Below are 17,263 nucleotides of genomic sequence, written 5' to 3'. Positions count from 1 at the left end.
AGGAAGAAAGGAACTTTCTAAAAACAAATGGATAGAAATTTTGATTAAAAAATTAAAATATGATTCAAGAATACTACAGCAAAAGGATCTTCTGATCTTTAGAACACTAAAAGGAAGCAGCAAAACCAGAACTTTAAAGTACTATGCTAAGAAAGCCTTATTCCCATTCAAAGGTATGACTAGGACTGAAAAATTCCAAGTTCACCTGTTAGAGGTTCTTTCAAAGAATTATCACCAAGTTTAAGATAAATTTCAGTATTTCATAAGGAGCTGAGGTGATTTTAAAAATATATATAATTTAAAACAAAGAACAGAATAAGAAAAGTCTATGTATCCCTTTGTTAACACTCAAACACAAAGAAATACAACAGTAAAGAAATAAAACCTATTGATACCAAAGAGCAAAAGTGTAACAAGAATATTACAGAGATAAAAAGTGAGTTCAGCTCATGGCCATTATTAAGAGTACATATTCAATTAAAAATAAAGTAAGTGGGGAAATAGAGGGAGCACTGCACACAATTAAAAAAGCCTTTCCTACCTTTCCTGTTTGCTCCTAGACATTCTGCCCTTTGCAACATCAGACATTACTCTCTTCACCTCTCACTCTCCTCTGTTTCCTGGGGATATCTCAGCCATCTCCACAACATTTTTAAGGGGGTAACACACCACACATTGAGTTTCAGGTGATAACTTCAATTGGGCTTTCTCTTCAGCACATGTATTTTACCAGTACCACCACCTTCACATCTGCACCATGTTAACAAATCACAGCTGACAGGCTACTAGAAATTCTTCATTTTCAGTCCCTAAGTGAATACACTGGCATGTTCTTCACATGTTTGTGACAAATTCTTACTTGTGGAATGGCAATCTGACCTAAAACTCTCTAGGAACCATATCTAGTGAGGTGATTGCTCATCTTTCTTTAACATGCACTAAGAACACCCCAGTCTCTGCACCTCTTTTGCTGTCATGCTCATGCTCTGGGGCACTGGAAACTCCAGGACAAAGGTCCTCAAAGGGAAGGGGGAAACCGACGTGTTTGCAAAAGCAACCTTCATTTTTAGCATCTTTTTACATAGCTGATATGAAACAAATCCAGTCTTCTGGTCTTTAAAAACAGATTTCTTCAGATGTGAAAAAGAAGAGGCAAAAGATGATGGCATGGGAGAGCCTGGTTGATGAGATGTCATGGATATGGTTGATTTTTTCACTGCATCTTTAATTTTATTACATTTATCAGAGTGATAGGGAGCAAAATTTCTCACATTTTGTTCATGCACTATATAGTTTATGGCTTAAGTGGAGCAACATCTTGAGACTCACAGCAGGCTTTTTAAGTAAAGCAGAATGCTCCACTCTAGTGCTGATTTCCATCACATGGGGGCCATTTGCAGGAGCCAATTAATACCAATCTTTATTTCTCAGTAACTAGCACCTACTGCACTACTGTCTGTGCACTTGTTCCAAGTGTGAAGCTGGGCCACGACCTGGAAGCACATCATTCAGAACAGTCTGTCACCTGTTCTGAGAAATTCAACGTGCCTCCAAACCACATCCTTCAATAACAAACTCCCTTTGTCAGGAGAACTGCTTCTATCATTGGTTCTGTCAAGCTGAGCCACTGAATGAGCTATTTCACCGAGACTCCCCAGTCAAGCTCAATTTGAGTTTTACAGTCCTTGATACTTGTGGGATATTTTCATAGAAGCCATTAACTTCCTTTGCACTGGGAATTATTCTGCTTGGCAGGGGCTCTCTCTCCTCAAGATACCTGCGTGTCCAAAGCTGAACCTACTCTGGTAATGAGATGGCAAAAAGCAGTCATATATATTCAAAATGTTGGCCTGTAAGCCAGTAAGGCCTGAAAATATTTACCAATATGTCAAAATGCTTCTAGCTGAAAACTGCTTCTAAACCATTCGCTGTTTGCAAGTTTAATGGCTTAAGGCTTATGGGCTCATGAATCACCAGCTTTCTTAGCAGCAGCATTTGAAATGTTGATGCCTTAGCCTTGAAATAGATGTGAAGGCACCACAGCCTTTACAAGCTGTTATCGAAAGCCATACTTTAAAAGCTCCCACAGAAGACTGAATGCAATGGAAGTGGCTGAGCAGGATGAAAGTAACCGAACCAACTTAGTTAAAGTCATTGTTCATGTCTGCGTTCCATTTTAGTGATTACTCTCCAGCTGGACAATGAATCATATTAAAAGGAAGCTTTGATACTCACCGTGTGCCTGATAAAAAATCCAGATTGCTTTAGAAGCAATGATGAGTCTTTGGGAAACTATTAGTCTTATTTCAAATTACTGAATTCAACTATCAGAAGAAAATTTTGGAGAGCAATTCCATTTATCACAGATTAAAAAAAAGATTGCACCCTTCCTACAATCCCAAGAATTTCAGCTGGGAAGATGTATGAACACTTGCTGCAAAAAAATTGCTACAACAGATACATGTGGAATGAGTATCTCTAAGGTCAAGGAGGTTATGACAGTAAATGGCAAACACTGCATTACAGAACTGTAAAATGAAATGTTAAGTGTACGCTCTAAGAGAGAGATAACAGGGATGGAACAGACAAATACAGCAGTAAAACCAACTGGAAGAAAAAAGAAATTTCAATTGTGAAGAAAAAAAATAATAATTCTATATATACAATTCTAAAATACATCACCATTAACTGATTTATCTGAGTCTTGCAAGGGGATATACACCGTGAAGCATAAAACTGTAAAATATATACATGTTTTGTCTACAATGCCTAGGACAGACTGATGAGTGAACACATAAATATGGTAAATATGTTCTATTTCAATTTTACCCAAAGATATTAGGAAAACTCACTAAAATTAAATAAATAAATACAATAGAATGCTTATGGGTTTATTTGCCTGCGAAAAGCTTAAAAGGTAAGGGAATTTATGGCTTCCTGGTGGTTTTGAGTAGCTGGCCCCATCTACACACACATTCATCCACCATGTCGATGTGGACAACTTGCAGATCTGCCTGTTCTTTCTTATCTCCTTGCAGATTGAAATTCCAATCTGTTCCAAACACCTCTCTGAGGATGGGTAAAATCAGGGTTTAGTACACATGTTGCTCAGTGCAGATGTTGCAGGTAGGCTTTCAGGCACAACCCTTGGCTGTCCACACAGGATGGGGGCTGAGCCTTCCACAGTTTTTACTTCTCTATAGTGCAGCAGTAAGACAATCAAGGTAGTTATATACTGCTCTTTACCACCACCTTGTAGCAGACCACAAAACACCCTGGAAGGCACAGCTTGCCAGAATACATGGCTGAGCTCAGGTAGCTGACACGTAGAAGAGTGAAGGGGAAGAAAAACAAAACCAAAAACAACAAAGAAAAAAAAAAAAACAGTGGAAGGGAACAGCTTAGAAACACATGGGAAGTCATTTAGCATTTAGCACCAGTACCTCAGTTACTGTGCACCACTGCTCTGTCTAAAAATAGCTGCAAATGAAGGGTGGGATCCCAGAAGTGAGATGACAGCAATATCAACAGGCTAATGCTTTGCCAGTCCCATTTCTACAGTAAGTCCACACAGGTAGATGACACCAAGGTGGATGATGTGCAACACTCCCATATATAAAAACATCCCTGGAAGCAAGGTTTCAGTATGGAGCAGACTATTGCAGATATCAATTCCCCAATGACTGTGAAGCCATGGATAGGTTATAGTATGAATAAAGAGAGGATTTGCACATCTTGAGGTACACCACTGACTAGCCAGCCTGAATCCTGTCAGTTCTGCTCCTTATGTTTCACAGAAGCAGTTGTATTCTGACTCCAGTCTGAAGATGATGCACAAAACCTCCTTGTGGGGGTGCAGCTCCAAGGAAAAGGCACTTTCAGGCACAGCAAAAACTGATTACAGCACTGTGGGCAATAATGATCTGGGAAATCCATGCAACTGGATTGACCCAATGGATTTAGGGAGCAGTGGTGTTTGTATCCAAGCCCACTTCAGACACAGCTTCATCTCTAGGTAGCTCTCCCTTACCCAGCAGCACAAGAAGTAGACAGAAATCTACCAAATGTGTAAATGCTCAAGTAAGCACAACACACTGCAGGCATGTCTAATTAATCTGATTAATCAAAGTTTCCTGTTCAGCAATATGTAAAATGAAAACTGCAGTGGCTCAAAGAAAAGCAGCTGGCTCCTTTCTATTTTATTCTCTTTTGCCACTCTAAGAAAATGTTTCATCTTGACTTAGATATCTGTAAATTAACTTAGCTAAAGGAAATAATGTATTGTCCAATACATCCACATAGTAAAACACCTTCTGACACTGCCACCACTAGGTTACTACTGAGTAAGAAGAATTTGGAGGGGGTGGAGTTTCAGACACATGTTTGAGTACATTACTAATCCTGTCCACCAGTTCTCTTGGAGATTTCAGAAACTTGACATTCCCAGAGAGCTTCAAGTGAGGCAGCTCGTCGTGTTGAGACTCGAGGCCAACACAACACTGGGTGCTTACAAGTTTAGAGTGTTTTTTCATTAAAAAGACAGCTCGTCCCACAGATGACTCTCCCTCCTGCTGCAGTTGTAGAGAATAATCACTAGATGGAGCCGCACAGTCAAAAATCTGATTTATGGCTGTTAGTCTCCTAATAGTTCTGTTTCTGCTGAAACTGACACATTCCAGTGCTTCCTCATAACTCAACTACTGAAAGATGGAATGAAATGCTTCCATTCACCAAAGCGAAGTGTACACAAGTGAAAACTATGAGATACTGAATGAAACAAACAACAAACAAAAACACAGAAAACCCTCAAGAAGCCAAACAAAACCCCTTTCTCATACTTGCCCTGGCAATATACATAATCCTGCACTGAAGGTGGACTCACAAAAGATTCTTTTTCTGCTAACCGCATTGACATGAAAGAGCTTGGCTAGCACAGAAACAGAATTGAAAAGTTACCACCCTAATCTACCAGCACATGAATCATCTGGCTTTCCAGAGCTTAATTTTGTGCCAAAAGGGAAGCGTTATGTGTTCTCATCCTCAGCCTGTGGAGGCCAAGTTGCAAACCACTTCACACCTGGCATATTCCTGGTCTGTGGGCAATGTTGCTAATTTCATGTAGAGCAATAAAATTATACAGATCTTGCTAGGCTTTTACAAAATCCATGTATTGCCAACACTTCACAAAGGAAAAGGAAAACCCTGACCCACCTCCGAAAGCCACTGCAGGCTCATTTCAGCACTTACCTATGCAATTAACAAAAGCACAGAAAAAAAATTTACCCTGATTTTCAAAAGATGGCACAGTCACTCTGGGTTTATACATCAATTCCCTCAGAGACAGATCAGGCCCGGGAAATCCCTGAACAACAAGACAACCAGGGCACTGCCGCACCACACCCCAAGGTGCTGCAGAAGGGGGCTGAAACAGCAGCAAAGGAAACTGGGCCCTGTTCTGCCTCTCGTGGAGAATCTTCCTTCAGCCCTGGACCTCACGGCTCTTTCGGCCACAGGACTTAAGTCCCACAGTCTAACAGGCTTTTCGATAAGGAATCTGCTGCACCTCAGCTGCAAAAGAATATCTGTTCTAGGGGAAGGATAGAGCACTTTCCTGGGCTAGCAGGAGGACCAAACCCCAGGTGTTGCTTTTATTACTTTACAAAGGACCACTGGTATGTCGCTCGGGAGGAAGGCGCGCATCTCCCACCAGATCCCCAGCATCGGGCATGCCGGGGCGCTGATAGCACCGAAGCCACCAAAACCAAGGCGCCAGCTCCTAGAACACACCCGCGCACGGCACCGCCCTCCTGGAAGGAGGAAAAGGAGGAGAAGGACGAGGAAGGAGGAGAAGGAGGAGGCCCGGGGCTGCCCCGCCCCACGCCCGTCTGTGACCGTCCCGGGCCACGCCGCTGGGCTTCCGCCGCGCCGCTCCCCTGCCGAAATGCCCCTTTTCAGCGTGCCCAAAGAAGTGGCGGTCGGGGCGGCGATGCTGGGGGTTGCCTTTGCCACGGGGATGCTGGCAGGTAAGCGGAGATGCTCCCTCCGATCTTAAGGGGCTGGTGGGGGCTGCGCCCTCCCGCTGTCTGCCCCGGGGAGGGGACGGGGACTCGGGATTTCTCCGCGGTAATAGACTGATGCTATTAGAGCCCAAGCCGCTGCTTGTAATCCAGCAGCCAAGGTGCCGGCCAAGGCGGACCCTGGGCCGACTTTATTTGACCAGCCAGCAAACGCCGTAGTGGTGCCCTAGCCTCGTTTTCTCTCCTGAGAATAGTTTCGATTCCTTTCCCCGGGATCAGAGGAAGAGCCAGGGCATGGCCAGGCAGGGGAAGAAGGCAGCCACTTACATCGCCTTTTGACTTCAGACAAGCGGCTAAATAATCTACACACCTTGGTGTGGTCAGCTGTAAAAGAAACCTTAACAGAAAATAAACAAAACACCTCAAAATAAGTGTTTTTTTAATAGCAAGCAACTATCAGAAGTGTGTAACTGTGTTTTTTGTTGTTTAAAATATTGCCCTGCTTGGTAAAAGAAGCACTGGGCATCATAGCTGAAATCAGTTCTCCATTTAAGTAGAAAATGAAGATACAGCTTTCAGCACCTTCTGTTTTTGCACTCTGGCTTCATGCAAACAAGCCACTGAATAATGCCAGAGTCCTGGCCAGGGGGCAGGACCCTGTCATTAGAACACAGGGCTTGAGAAGCTGCATCAGCTGACAGCACTAAAGACCAGCAACCTCCATCTGTCTGCAAAGCAAGGCTCCAAGATTAAGAAAATAACACGTCTCATTCATGCTTTGCTCCCTACACTTGCCCTTTAGGCTTGGTGTGGTTACTTGTCCTGTGAGAATATGGCAGCTTGTCACCCTCATATAGGACCCTGAACTTGGCAGTGCTGAGTTACCGGTTGGACTTGATGATCTTGAAATTCTCCAACCACAATGATTCTGTGATGCTGTTCTCTCAGCAACACAGTTCTCAAGCCTTTCCCTTTCAGCCTTTGCAGACTTAGGGCTGCACATCTTAGAGGTTAGAAAGAAGGGGGGAAAAATTACAGTCCACTGAGCTGTCCAGCTACATTGCCTTTTCTTTTTTCACTGGATTTTTCAGAGCAGAGGACTCTTGAACCTTTAGTGATACTCAATGCTTGCTTTATTTAAGCAGGCAATAACTGACAAAGTTACAAGTTATCATTCCTTTTTTTTTTTATATAGGCAAAAGATACCCATCCTTAGGTTTTGGTACACCCAAATCATCCAAGAGTACCATTGGGAAAAACAGTCCTCTCTGGCAATACATACTGGATCACTCTTTGAGGGAACACCCAATTCTAAAGAAGCTGCGACTGGTCAGTATTTCATCCCTCAACACATCCTTCCCTTCAGTGTTCCACCAGAACCTTTTAGTATTACCCATGCCTTGTCCTAAACTGTTGGGCTCTTGTGATACTGCCTACTCCTTGTGCTTGCTGAGATTTTCAGTCTTTAGAGACCACTCTGTACATGTGTTTGTACTTATTGATGATACCTGGGGTCCAGAAGAAATCCTGGTCAAATCCTTGGATCCTTCCTACACAAGAGAAGCAATGCAAAATTGTCCAATCTAGCAAACTGTAAAACACAGACTTGACACTTTGCTCTAAGCTGATGGTACACAGACTTCAATGTTTGTGGCTTCCCAAATGAGTATTTGATACCACTGGCATATATTCTAAACATGTCTTCTTATCCATGGCTCCCAACCCATACATTTGGGCTGCACTGGATGTTAATATCAACAGATGTTCATTTTAGTTGGCATATAAGGAAACTAGAGCTCAGAGAGGTGATGTCCTCCAGCAGGCCCCAGTGTCAGAGCTCAGAACAGACCTCCTGACTCAGGGTTGAGTGATTTCAAGTGAGACAAACTACTCCTGTATAAAAGCGATTATGTATTAAGTACTGGAGCTGGTTTGTTTGCATGAGCCCTAAAGGAAGAAAGGAAATGGGAGGACTGTCTTTCCCACAGCCCTGCTTCCCCCTGAGGCACTCCCACCCTGGCATGGACTCATCTTCTCCAGCTCTGTGCTGTGCAGCCAGAACTACATCTGACCTTTGGCAACAGACAGTAACCTAGCAGTTCATAAAAACATCCTGCCTGTCTTGGAGGAATAAGGGCAGGGGTACAAAGGTTAGAACTTAAAAATAAAAATGCATCTGTATATGTAAATACATGGAAATAAAGGACTTTCACAGTCAAATTTCCTCTATGGTTCTTCAGAAGTTGCTGTAACTATTGCTGAATTTGCCAGTCATGGTAACTTCAGGGCATGTTACTGCTTTGAATCATTGGCTACTGCTTATGACACACACCCTGATTAGTTACTGCAACATCCAAACCAATTTCTGACTGACAGGGGAGCACAAAGCTATCTAAAAAAAATGTAGGAGTGCTTGTTTTTCCTAGGATTTTCCTGGGGGTTTTGCCTAGAATATTGTTTTGGATTCTTTGGGGTTTGTTGTGATATGTTATTTTTTTCCCCTTTCAAGCTCACTGTTGATCATCCCCATGGTAAAATGATGGTGTCCTGTGACCAGGCTCAGCTTATGGCAAATTTGGTCAAACTCATTAAAGCCAAGAAAGTTATTGAGATAGGTAAGAGTGTAAATTTGTCTTCTGTGTTGCAGAATAAAGCTCCTGCCTGTGCTTCTCCAAATACAGCCATGCTTACATAAGATGCCTAATAGTAAGGCACTGCATCCCTGTCTTGGCAACCAGGTGGGCAACCTGCAGTGTAAAAATTAATGTCTAATTTGCACTAACTTGCCACTGGTTTTATCTGTGCATTCAGTAATTCCAGTATCATCATAGATGTCTCATCAACTTAGAGGCAATCTGAAAAACTAAGAAGCAGGTGCCTTGGCTCTCCAATGTCAGGCAGCTGTATACGATGCCCTTATAATAATGTATTTTGTTTCTAGTCTCATCCCTTTGGTTCAGGATTTAGCTCCACTTCTAAATAGGAGCTGGGTGTTTCTCAGAGATGCAGGACCAGACTCTTGTCCCTGTGTTTGGAAAAAAGCCAATATGAAGCTTTGCTAAAAGATTTGACTTAAAAAAAAACCAAAACCAAACCACATACAAGACAAACAAACAAAAAAAATCGCCCTTACATTAAAATGGAGGGAAACAAGTTTTTGTATCCATTACCAAATTGCAGTCCTTGACTCCTTTTGCTTTTGGGGTTATTAATGCTGAAGGGAGTACTGTAGTTCACTATTCATCTTTCTTTTTTTTTCCCCCCATAATAACAACTCTTATGATTTTCCTAGGTGTTTTCACAGGTTACAATACCTTGAATATGGCACTTGTCCTGCCAGATAATGGCAAAGTTATTGCCTGTGATATAAACGAAGACTATGCCAAAATTGGAAAGCCACTGTGGAAAGAGGTAAATAGCATCTCTTCTGTTATGTTTTTTGAACAACTGCATTTGACTGTCAGGGGATTTTGGCATCTAAAACTTGCACATTCACACAGAGCATTCCCATCACTAAAGGAGGCTGAGAGTTTAATTTGGAAAGACAGCTAAATGCTGCCTGGAACTTAAGAACAATAGGAAAAATATCTGAACACCAGTCATTCCCTGAGTACAACCTCCTACCAAGATATTCCTTGATCACTCTCATAAATATTTTGTTCTTTTTCATTCTAGGCAGGAGTAGATCATAAAATTGACCTGCGGATTAAGCCAGCAATTCAAACACTTGGTAAGTAGTCTAAAATAACCTTTTTTTCTTTTCCTAGAAATAGAAGATGAATATAATGCTCATGCAAGACCAAATATGCTTGTGGATGTGATCCCTTTGCTGGCAGTGAGACAGCATCTCTCATATATATATAAAAAAAAAAAAAAAAAAAAAAAATCAGAAAACTTCACAAGGTCACAGTTTTCCTACATGCTAACATGTCATGTGTGATGGGCTGTGATTGCCACTCACCTGTCCTGCCCCTGGCCTTACTTAATCTATGAAGTACTATTGTCAGCCACTTCTGGAAAAGCTGATTAGAACAGATTAGTTAGACAAAGCACAATTTCTCTTATCCATTGTCCATTCTAAGTAAGTATTTCTTTGTTACAGACAGGAAGAGTTTTCTAAAAGGTCTGAAGTGCAGAAAAAATACAGATGGTAATACAAAACTTAAGATATAACAGTTAAACTGTGTCCAGGCGAGTTCAAATTTACAATGTGATGAAAATGTGCAAGACTGTTAGAAAAGCAATGACTTTTCTCATTCAGGAAAAGCAAAAATGTGGGGCAGAGGGGATAATAAATATTCTGAAAATGCAATAAATTTGCTAGGAACAAAGAAGGCAGAAGAAGGTTTGCAGCAAATGTTTCTGTTTGATCCACAAATCAAAACATCCCTTGCATACCTTCCAAATGCATCCATCTATCCTTTCTAAAAAGGAAAATATGCCTGCTAGGATGGACTGTCCTTGAAGTCCCATGGACAGCTTTCTGTAAGCAATGCTTCAGACAAACCTAAATTCTACTGGCCTCAGCCCAGAGAAGGAATACAGCCATCTTGTGCTGAGACACAGATCTCTAACAGGATTTACTTATGACCTGTATCATGGCACTTGATCATCAATGAGAGGTTTGCATTTTAGGGACTGTTCATAGATCTGACAAAATTCCTACTCCATTTAAGAAAACAGTTCTTCTCAGCTCAAAAAGTATCTGAAGATGCAGAGTGTGTCCAGTTTCAAACTGCTTGACTTGTTTTTACTGCACCTTTCAGCAGTCCCAGCTGTATCCCTGTGGTTTAGAACTCCCAAGTAGGCAGAACACAGTAACTGAATGTTTTATGGCATACATCATGGCTCGCTTGCTTTCTGTGGGACCAGCTTTTCAAGTAATTAGCTGTAGAGGAAGAGGCTGCCTGGTCAAGGCACCAAAAAGATTATTTAATGAGGGCTTGGACACAAATGGATGACTTCCTCCTATACAGCATTAACCAAGGTGTAACGACTCACTTTGTTGCTCATCTAGATGAACTGTTGGCCAGTGGAGAAGCAGAAACATTTGACTTTGCTTTCATTGATGCGGATAAAGAAAGCTACATCGAGTACTATGAAAAATGTTTGCGCCTCATAAAGAAAGGAGGAATAATAGCTATTGACAACGTAAGTACTGCAGCTGTAGTGGTAGCAGCACAGAGAGTTATTGCTTTTGCCTCTGGGGAAAAAAAAAAAAAAATCACAGTGGGATTCTAGTAATTTGATTTCTGACCTGCAACTTGGTTGCCAATTGCAACATATTTGTTCCATGTTACACAAAGGAAGCTTTTCAAATTCAACATGAATTCCTAAAGTAAGCTATATGCAACACTACAATAAGCAAGAAGTAAACCCCTATAGAAGTAAGAACTGTTAAATTGATCTTGGTTCATAAACAGCTTGTCATATCAGAAAAAAGTTTTTCTCATTCCTCACAGAGAACCCTCTTTATTATTCTGATTTGTCTCACAGTGCTTTTTCTTCTGTGTGCAGCGCTCAGGCAAGATCAAAGGTAGCACTTGTAATCAGTAACTACTAATCAATTAATTTCTAACTTTTACTTTAACCAAAGAATGACGTTAAACTTCAGGTACCTTCAGACTTATGGTGGCAACTGAATTGAGGCTTTTAATAATACCTGTGTTTAATCACTTTTTTTTTTTTTTTTCTAATTTTGGCTTCTAATTTGCAGTAGAAGTGTAACTAGCCAGTTCTGTGGACTCCCAATCCCACTTACTTATTAGAGCTGCTAAAAATCCAAGGAACATACTGGAACAAATGAAGTGCATGACATTTCTGTTTTCAATAGATCCTTTGGGGTGGAAGGGTGCTAAAACCAAGAAAGGATGACTTGGCAGCCCAGACCATCCACCAACTCAATGAGAAGCTTCTCAGGGATGCACGAATCAATATCAGCATACTTCCAATGGGGGATGGAGTCACATTAGCATTCAAGTTGTAACTGGAGGAAGCCCAGCATCAAATCATCAGGACAAACAGGTGGACCAGCATCAAAAATGAGTATTTAACCTGTATCTCTGCTGGATAGCATAACCATGAAATGTAGACTCTAGGAGAAGCAAGATTCTAAGAGCACCTAACCTGAGAGACTTGTTTTGAAATCTACTATGGTTTCTTATTTCAACAGTAATAAAGCAATTAAAATGTATCCTTGTATGACAGTGTTTGAAAACAAAAATCTCCCACTGTAGAATTACTGAGTTCCAAGTTAGTCAATAGAACAAAGTAATTTTCTGTCTTAGAGGATGCTACCAAGTAGCAGAATAATCAGCCCTACCATCAAAAGGGAAAAGGGTGGAGTTTACTGTTAAAATACATAACAGAAATGTGGATTTTTGATGAAATGTACATGACATCAAGTAGACTGCTAGCCTTCTCAAACTAAAGATCTTGAAAGTCACTGATAATCCTTGAAGAATAATACATAAAAAGCTTCAAGTATAGACCATCTGGAAAAAAAATACCTTTAAAAGCATGTCAGAGGATAAACAGGATGTGTATTACAGAGCACCCTAAAACCTTCATGTGCAAAGACTACACTTCTTTAACTTTGGTAACAGTGCAGGTAGGTTTTTTTGAAGTCAGAAAGAGGAAGAACAAATGATATAGAAGAAAATCAAATCTATTCTTCCTCTTTACTCTCCCTCCCACCTACCTGCCAAAGAACCAGCTTGCTAGGGGCTTGTTTCCTAGAAAGCTGCAAGTAAAAAGGTGGCAAGTCTGTAGAGTGAAAACAGGGGTTGTATGAGGATGAAATACAACTGATAACTGGCTACTGAAATAATATCTGCAAGCAGAGATCCCCATCCCTAAGCAGCACATTACAAAATTATGCTCTTTTCACACCCTAGACACCCTAGCTAAGTATTTTTCCTACGGTATTTTTAATTCCTAGTTAACTTCATTTGATGATGTCATCCATTGCTCTTGTCCTAGAATGCATCAGGCTGAAACATTTTTTGATCAAGAAACAATAGCTGAAAAAACTCATCTTACCTGGGACCAATGCTAAAGGGAGAAGGAGGCATATTATGCTCAAGCTAGAGAGTAAGAATCCAGCTGACATATTTCTGTGGCAAATTATCAATAGTAATAACTCATTTTCAGGGCTCTTTATTTCAGCCTGAAATTCTTATTACAGACAAAACCCAGTCACACAAGAAACTGAAACTATCATTACACAGACAAAAGCTCCTCTGGCTACTGTTTTGGGGGAACGGTACACTGGATGGGTATCATACATATATATTGAGGGAAAAGGTCTCTCTGATTTGTTGGCCTCCTGTGGGGAGACCGTATCAGAGCTAAGAGAACGCCTCTTCCATGTGCTTAAATAATGCACTCAAATGTCTCAAGACACTGAGGGACCAAGATTGCAAGTTTTAGAATTGTTAGAACTGGCTACTCAGCTCATATTTTTGAATTTTCAACAGGGTGGGTTGGGTTCTGATAATTCACAGATGTTCAAGGCACAAGTCTTACCTGTCTCAGACAACCATTGTGCTATTCTGTGGTAGGAGTTTGATGAAAAAAAAAGGAAGTGTTGCCTGATGGCTTCAGAATGGGGCTAGGAGAGAGGAGATCTCAATTCTATTTCTGTCACTTCCACTTAAAACCCTGATTCAGCAGAGCATGTCATGATGTGATTAAGTACTTTGCTGAATTGAGGACTGGCTGCTGTAAAGTAAAATCCTTGCCTGGGAGAAGGCCAGGACAGTATGTGTCTGGCCCTTAAATGAGAATTTAAATAGCACATAAAGCCTGCCCAATTTCTTTTTCTGGGTACAGTTTCACCCTCAGAGTTTCAAACCTTCATGTGCTTCAATTTTCTTATCTGTGTAACAGCAATAACATCTTACCAAAGTCTTAATGACTATAATAGCTTGCAGATGGAGATGAATTTACAAGATCATTATACATCTGCATGCAAAGCTTCTGGCCATGTTCTGCATTACAGTTTTACTTTTTTAAATAGATAACCAGAACCTGTAAGGTTTACAAACACAGACACTAGCAGCTGGGGCATCCTCTAAAATATTTCTTCTTTTAGAGGCTGTAGACTGATAACTACAAGCTAGCTACAAGCTGTTAAGAATACACACACTGGCCTATAACTACCATAATGGCCTTTTCCAAATACACAGGAGTCACTGGAAGATTGATCACAGACTCCGAAACTTTTCTGCTACTGATTTCCAAGTTGCAAGAATACTCTCAGTAAAAGCAAAAAATGGGCAAGCACCCTAACTATTTTTACAAATAGCTGTTTAGCAACATTGTAAACCATATACAAACAAATCACAGTTCATGAGTTTCACAACTGTTCCTTGAATGCTGGGAACTGCCAAAGTCCCTGACACCTACGCTAGAAGTGCCTGGGGATGAAGCCATGCACAGTGAGCTAGGATTTTGCCTCTGCTTTGCTTTGGACTCTGCTGTTTTAAATATGCAGAGCATACTGTGAGCATTTAATCAAACCTGTCTCCATCCTGATCACGTAATTACCATTAGAAAGAATAGCAATGTGTCCCTAAACTATAGATTGATGAGCCATCTGTAAGCTGAAACAAAGAGCAGAAGGAAGCTTAATTGAATCAAATATTTAGAATACATTACACTCTATCTTGTAGTTACTCAGAAGCTGGCCTTCTCTTCAGGCTTCTGTCCCCCACGTCTGGAATTCATCACCACTAACTGCATTTAATCCTTCAACCTTACTATAAAGTGACTGCTGATAATATATAATTATGGTTTAATTCAAGTGGTGAATCAGCTTCAGGGAGTTTGTGGGGACAATGGGAATTTAGGCTTTCATTAGGTGGTGAGAGTGGACCAGATGATAATGAAGTCTAAGTCTTTGTCTCTCTCTAATGGTGAGATCATGTATGGGAGCTTGCAGATCTGCTCACCCCTCCCGTAGAACACACCTGCCTGAGCTACTGCTCACACTGAGGAGCTTCAGGATTTTCCACCCCTAAAGCAGAGCTGACCTAGAGGCACAGCTGGTGGCCAAACATTACCACCCAGCCATTCATGCAACACTTTCATCACTTCTAGTTGCAAAGGTTGAGCTGGGTGAGGCCAGCAAAGGTGACAAATGTACAGCTGGGACTTGCTCAGAAGCAAACAGGGCTGAAGGATTGTGCAAGAAAAAAGAAGTAATAAAAACCTCTCTAGTGCAGTAGCTCCCAGAAGCCACCATGAGAACGAAAACATGCAATCCTAGCTGCTGGTCTGGTATCTCAGTCCCTGAGAAAACACTCTGGGTGCTCACAAAACAAAAGAGAAGGCTGCACCCCAGAATGGAACAACTTTCTGTGCAAGAGTAGAAACAGGCTGAATGCTTCAGGCTCAGTTCTGCATTTTCAACTCTGCACCTTATCATCCTACAGGGACATGCAGAGGATGAAGCAGGCAGGCAGCATCGGCAGCCTCTCATGTTGATGCAGGCCTAAAGGAAAACTGAAGAAGCATTTGCTTGAACCTCTGGCACTGCCATCCCTCCTTTTAACAAAGTCATGACGTGTTTTTATCTGTTGAATTTATCTCCATCCATTCTTCCCAACAGCAGGTACACCAACACATTCAGACAACCTACAAGGTCCCCATGCACAAAAGATCTGGACCCATCTCTTGGTGTTTTGCAGCACATTTGATTGTAATGCCCATTTCATTTACGCAGGAGCAGCACTACCACACCCCTCTCAGTATGTAAAAGGAGAAGTGTCTTTAAGGTAGGAGTTCCTGATGGGATCCCAAACAGGAGCAGGGAACGACAAAGCTGGTTCTCTCCTTTGCACGCCTAAGAGCTAAAATGGAACATTTCCTGCCACAGTGAGCACTGAAGTTTCTTCAGAACACCTTGGTGTATTAAGTTTTTTGCTTCCTTGTCCATCAGTTGCTCTGCTCTCTGGTCTGCCAAGCCCTGTGGAATTGCACTGCTGCATGTTCTGCCCAGTGACTGCACAGGGATGAAAGACTCTGCCTGAGTATAAAACATTACTGCTGCATAATTCCAATCACACACAAATTGGTCTCATGCATTTGTTTTGGTGGTTTTTAACTCACCTGTTTTATAATAATTTCTAGAGTAATGTTTTGAAAAAGGAAATGAACAAACATAAAACCTGTAAAAGAGGGAAATTAATGTGGAATTTCAGACAAGTTATTTATCTTCCTTTTTGCCTCAGTGCAATACTGTAGGGATAAGCACATAACTAGCTGCTTTAATATTTATTCCTATTATAGAAAAAGTAAACATGGCTGATAACTCACTGCTTTCCAGGATTAGATTTCATATTTTAGACTGCTTTAAATTAATGCAGAAGCAAACATTATCTTTTCTTCTTATTCATACATTTCCCTAATGACTTCCAAGCAAATTGTGCCTACTTATATTTTATGATTTTAAATAATTAAAACATTTTATGGAGGCAACTAAAATTCTCCCCAGAGTTAGCAGGAAGATTATTGATTGAACAGATCTCGGGCTACAAGGAAAAAATTATTATTTAGTTTAAAGGCTCATAATTTTATTCCTGTTCACCTACTGAAAAGCCAAGTCTCTGCAATTTCACAGCAACCTTTTGAGTTACACTGGGGTAGTGACTTGGGTTTTGTTGGTGAGCTGAAAGTAGTAAATTTTTGACATTGTGAAATTAGATTTGCAGAAGGTAGTTAGTGAAAGAGTGTTAGAACTGCTGTCACAGGTAACTGCAATGCCCAACTACTACAGACACACACAACACAGTGTTCATTACCCAGGGTAAGGCCTGGCTGAAAATTCACAACACCGAGAATTTGAATAAAATCCACAAATCTAAAACATCAACAAAAGAAGCCTGCTCTTAGGGGAGGATGGCATCCCAGGATACCCAGCCTCTGCCTGTCATGTTGTGTGGCATGGCCACAGGAGTCCAGAGGGTTATGGCCCAGAAAGGGACTCCACCTAACAGTATCACTTGGAGGTAAGTTAGGCTTACAGCTAAAGAGCCTCAAACTTGCCCAACAGGTAACTTGCATCTTTAAATGTGTGCTTTGTCAGGAAGCAAACATTAGTAATTTGCATACAAAGGTAGGAAAATCATGCATCTCCTATAGCATCTAGCTATTAAAAAAACAGAAAAATTACAAAACTAGAGGAACATATAGAGATCCAAAACGCTAAATTTTAAGTGCTACTGATTACTGTACAGGTCCTC

At 41.1% G+C, this 17,263-nt stretch overlaps 1 protein-coding gene and 1 long non-coding RNA gene across 4 annotated transcripts in view; one reads left to right on the top strand and one right to left on the bottom strand.

The window, feature by feature from the left end:
• Positions 1-17,263, bottom strand: part of LOC139798129 (uncharacterized) — a 217,666-nt gene that overhangs the window by 197,860 nt on the left and 2,543 nt on the right. The gene's annotated exons all lie outside the window — the stretch shown is intronic.
• Positions 5,660-12,210, top strand: COMTD1 (catechol-O-methyltransferase domain containing 1). The gene is made up of 7 exons (XM_071748250.1): positions 5,660-6,023; positions 7,213-7,346; positions 8,527-8,632; positions 9,310-9,428; positions 9,693-9,747; positions 11,035-11,168; positions 11,851-12,210. The coding sequence occupies exons 1-7, from the start codon at positions 5,675-5,677 to the stop codon at positions 12,001-12,003; spliced, it is 1,050 nt and encodes a 349-aa protein (XP_071604351.1). The 5' UTR covers positions 5,660-5,674; the 3' UTR covers positions 12,004-12,210.

The sequence above is a fragment of the Heliangelus exortis genome, chromosome 7 (assembly GCF_036169615.1).
Source record: "Heliangelus exortis chromosome 7, bHelExo1.hap1, whole genome shotgun sequence".
NCBI classification, from domain to species: domain Eukaryota; kingdom Metazoa; phylum Chordata; class Aves; order Apodiformes; family Trochilidae; genus Heliangelus; species Heliangelus exortis.
Note: the sequence above shows the minus strand (reverse complement) of the source record. Positions and strands in the feature narration are given on the sequence as shown.

Bases quoted from the DNA above. Each gene is read 5' to 3' on its own strand.
- COMTD1 (XM_071748250.1), top strand. From the start codon at position 5,675: ATGTCGCTCGGGAGGAAGGCGCGCATCTCCCACCAGATCCCCAGCATC. The intron at 6,024-7,212 runs GTAAGCGGAGAT...TTTTTTATATAG, and splicing joins TGCCACGGGGATGCTGGCAG to GCAAAAGATACCCATCCTTA. The intron at 8,633-9,309 runs GTAAGAGTGTAA...TGATTTTCCTAG, and splicing joins CAAGAAAGTTATTGAGATAG to GTGTTTTCACAGGTTACAAT.